General features: G+C 31.9%; 1 protein-coding gene across 1 annotated transcript in view; it reads right to left on the reverse strand.

Moving 5' to 3' along the window:
• Positions 1-3,920, reverse strand: part of LOC21392366 (putative pectinesterase 11) — a 6,421-nt gene extending 2,501 nt beyond the window's left edge. The window contains exon 1 of the mRNA XM_024169312.1: positions 3,516-3,920. Coding sequence (XP_024025080.1) covers positions 3,516-3,920 — 405 coding nt within the window. The remainder of the gene's footprint in view (positions 1-3,515) is intronic.
• Positions 3,921-4,364: the final 444 nt, after the last annotated feature.

Raw genomic sequence — 4,364 nt, forward strand, 5'->3', positions numbered from 1 at the left:
TTTTTTTTTTTTTTTAAAAAAGAAAAGAAAAGAAAAGAAAAGAGAGTTACTGCTTAAACTTTAAAGTAATGCTAAATTATTCGACTATATATGACCATGAATAATGTAGGAGTATCAATGTGCAAATGTTTAGAAAAATGATAAACGCAAAAAATATGACCACACAAACATGTAATTTTCCACTGTTGAAATGCTTAGCAGCTCTATAAGAAGATTTTACGTAAAATATAGTTTGCAGAAACTCACAGTTTTTCCCCCTTTAAACTTAGACCACGAACATAAGCGTAATTATAATGTATGTATTATGCTGTGTATTTATACATACATATATATGCATATATATACGAATATATGTATCTTTATGTATGTATGTACGTACCTGAATGGTGAGATGCCGCCCGACAAAGTCGGAAGCCAAAACAGTCATGGTAGGAGATTCAAATATATCCCCACTTTCGCTCCATGTTATGACAGTCTCCGAAGCTTTTGTGCCACTTAGGGTTATGAAAGGCTTATCAGCAGGCACAAAAACCTTCTCTTTGTAGATTCCGGGCTTCACCAATATAAACACAAGTTCCTTGTTGTTTGCAGGAACTGCGTCAATGGCGTCTTGTATCTTCTTGTAATCACCCTTCCCGGACTGGTCAACTCTCAACAGAACCGCCGACGATTTGGTCGTCGAGTTCGTAACCGAGAGAGATACAGCAGTGCCACAGGCAGACAAGGCTAAAACAAAGAAAAATATCACTTCCGCAAAAGAGTAATTATTACCACTAAACGCCATATTTCGTAGTAATATTGTTGGCAAAAGAGCACGAGAGAGTACTAATTAAGTACAATAATGACCTATCTTATTATATGGAATTAGTAGCTGATAATATGAGATTATGCAAAAGAAAAATGAAGGAATGTTTGTTTTGTGTGTTCCAATGGCCAAGGTGTTTGCTGATTTTTATAAGGCCATTCTATATGATTGTCATTTGAAGAAGGAGCCGTTTTCTTGATGATCAATTTCACGAAAACGTGTGGCCAACAAGTACGGACTAGTCATTAATTAGAGAGGATTAAAATTTGGTTGCTATAAAAAGAAGTAGCCGGCTGTAATTAACTAGGGAAATAATAATATGGCATGGTTTTTCATATATCTACATCTGCTTAAAACAGACGAAAGAAATGTTTGAAAAGTGATAGAGATTCAAGGGTCAGATAGATTAATAAGATTATAAAAAAAAAAAGTGATACAATAATCCGATATTATGAGTGAACCACAAGACTTTATCAATTAATACCTCACGGATTGCTTGGGTGTGATTTTAATATTGTATCTGTGTTATTACGTTATTGTCCAGTTGCTTCAGTTGGAGCATGTTATAGCTATGCCTACTAATTATATTATGCCAACTGTAAAATGAAAGGATTTGACTTTTTTGTTTTTGCTTGGATCTTTTTTTTTTTTTTTTTTTGGTCTGGCTAATTATAAGCTAGCTAAGAAAAATTAGAGGTTTACGTTAAATCTAAAGTTCAATGTTAAGCGATACGATTTAGTGCCTAAAAATAAGATCAAACTTATGCTCTGGCTGCTTTCGTTATCTCTTCTCTGGCACTTCTCTTTTGAATTAGATTTTCCTTTTTCTTGCTTTAAATGATGCTAAAATAACGGTTTGTTAATTGCCAAGCGTGACGAAGTAAGATAAGATAATTGGTTGATATCTAATACAGTAACAATGATGGGCGGGAGTTGGCTTTTCATTTTTAATTTATGGTATTTTTTTCCTTGTACTGATGAATGTGCTTAAGAGATGGACGAGAATAGATCCTTTTCAATGGTAAAAAATTTCGAGCGTGTTTATTTTGCATCAAAGGAGAAAGTACGGAATAATTTATTTTTTTATTTAATAATGTATTTACTTCTAAAATTAGTAATAAAAATTTAGTGGGCTTCACACAATATGAGAATGAGAAAAGAGAATATCAATCTTTACACACCGCTTAATATTTATTCTTTATTAAAGAAAATGAATGCTAAATTTACTTATCTACCCTTAATAAATTACTAATTTAATTACGTAAAAGAACATTTTAGTGAGTACATTCATGAAATTGTTATTCCTAATTTAAGTAAACATAAAAAAGGGAATGAATTTGTTTTCTATTACATCATCTAATAATGAAGTAAACACATGAATGAATGACCCTTAATTTTATTACTTTATTTCTATTTTTAATCTCATTATTTTTTCTATTACATTACTTTTTCCATTACATTCCTTTATGTTTTAGTAAATGCGCCCATCCTTTAAATTCTAATATTAAGGTGTTTGACATTGGAGTTAAGTCAGATTTCTGAATGCTTTCTATTATTGGTCGAACATCAGACATGATTAGCTTGATAAAATCATGTGTTTGTTCTTTAATTACTTTTGTTGTTAAAAAAATGCATAATTTAATATTCAAATGAGCTTATATTGGGCTTCGGCCTACATTGGGCTTAGATAGCTAATGATCCAACTGTCATTTTGGGCTACACAGCAGCCAGTCCAAAGTTGACCAGCAGTGTCCAGTTATGATTGATAATTTGATGGTCAAATTACACTTGTCTTGGCCTTCTAATCAAATATCCTCTAAATTTTAAAAATAATAAATTTTTTTCTGAAGAAAGATTATGATAATTTCATGGTATTATCTAAGTTAGCTAGCTTGTCATTATTAGATAAAAAGTCATTGTTTATATATCTTTTTTGAATATTAAGTAGGTGTGGCAATCGTTTAATCAGTATCGATTCTGTAATTAAACTCTCGAAGAAAGATTATGATAATTTCATGGTATTATCTAAGTTAGCTAGCTTGTCATTATTAGATAAAAAGTCATTGTTTATATATCTTTTTTGAATATTAAGTAGGTGTGGCAATCGTTTAATCAGTATCGATTCTGTAATTAAACTCCTGCAATTGACTAATAAGATAGGCACCGAATTATATGAATAACTTTTTCTTTGGAGGTTCTAGATCACCCTTGATCAAGTGCCAGATAAGTTTAAAATCTCTTTTTCATTTATTTTATATATATAAGTAATTTTAATTTGAATAAAAAATTAATTCACTATTTAATTAGGATTGTTAAAAGTCTCCGCTCAAATTTTTTTTTTTTTTTAAAAAAGAAAAGAAAAGAAAAGAAAAGAGAGTTACTGCTTAAACTTTAAAGTAATGCTAAATTATTCGACTATATATGACCATGAATAATGTAGGAGTATCAATGTGCAAATGTTTAGAAAAATGATAAACGCAAAAAATATGACCACACAAACATGTAATTTTCCACTGTTGAAATGCTTAGCAGCTCTATAAGAAGATTTTACGTAAAATATAGTTTGCAGAAACTCACAGTTTTTCCCCCTTTAAACTTAGACCACGAACATAAGCGTAATTATAATGTATGTATTATGCTGTGTATTTATACATACATATATATGCATATATATACGAATATATGTATCTTTATGTATGTATGTACGTACCTGAATGGTGAGATGCCGCCCGACAAAGTCGGAAGCCAAAACAGTCATGGTAGGAGATTCAAATATATCCCCACTTTCGCTCCATGTTATGACAGTCTCCGAAGCTTTTGTGCCACTTAGGGTTATGAAAGGCTTATCAGCAGGCACAAAAACCTTCTCTTTGTAGATTCCGGGCTTCACCAATATAAACACAAGTTCCTTGTTGTTTGCAGGAACTGCGTCAATGGCGTCTTGTATCTTCTTGTAATCACCCTTCCCGGACTGGTCAACTCTCAACAGAACCGCCGACGATTTGGTCGTCGAGTTCGTAACCGAGAGAGATACAGCAGTGCCACAGGCAGACAAGGCTAAAACAAAGAAAAATATCACTTCCGCAAAAGAGTAATTATTACCACTAAACGCCATATTTCGTAGTAATATTGTTGGCAAAAGAGCACGAGAGAGTACTAATTAAGTACAATAATGACCTATCTTATTATATGGAATTAGTAGCTGATAATATGAGATTATGCAAAAGAAAAATGAAGGAATGTTTGTTTTGTGTGTTCCAATGGCCAAGGTGTTTGCTGATTTTTATAAGGCCATTCTATATGATTGTCATTTGAAGAAGGAGCCGTTTTCTTGATGATCAATTTCACGAAAACGTGTGGCCAACAAGTACGGACTAGTCATTAATTAGAGAGGATTAAAATTTGGTTGCTATAAAAAGAAGTAGCCGGCTGTAATTAACTAGGGAAATAATAATATGGCATGGTTTTTCATATATCTACATCTGCTTAAAACAGACGAAAGAAATGTTTGAAAAGTGATAGAGATTCAAGGGTCAGATAGATTAATAAGATTATAAAA

This window comes from Morus notabilis, unplaced genomic scaffold (genome assembly GCF_000414095.1).
Source record: "Morus notabilis unplaced genomic scaffold, ASM41409v2 Scaffold37, whole genome shotgun sequence".
NCBI classification, from domain to species: Eukaryota; Viridiplantae; Streptophyta; class Magnoliopsida; order Rosales; family Moraceae; genus Morus; species Morus notabilis.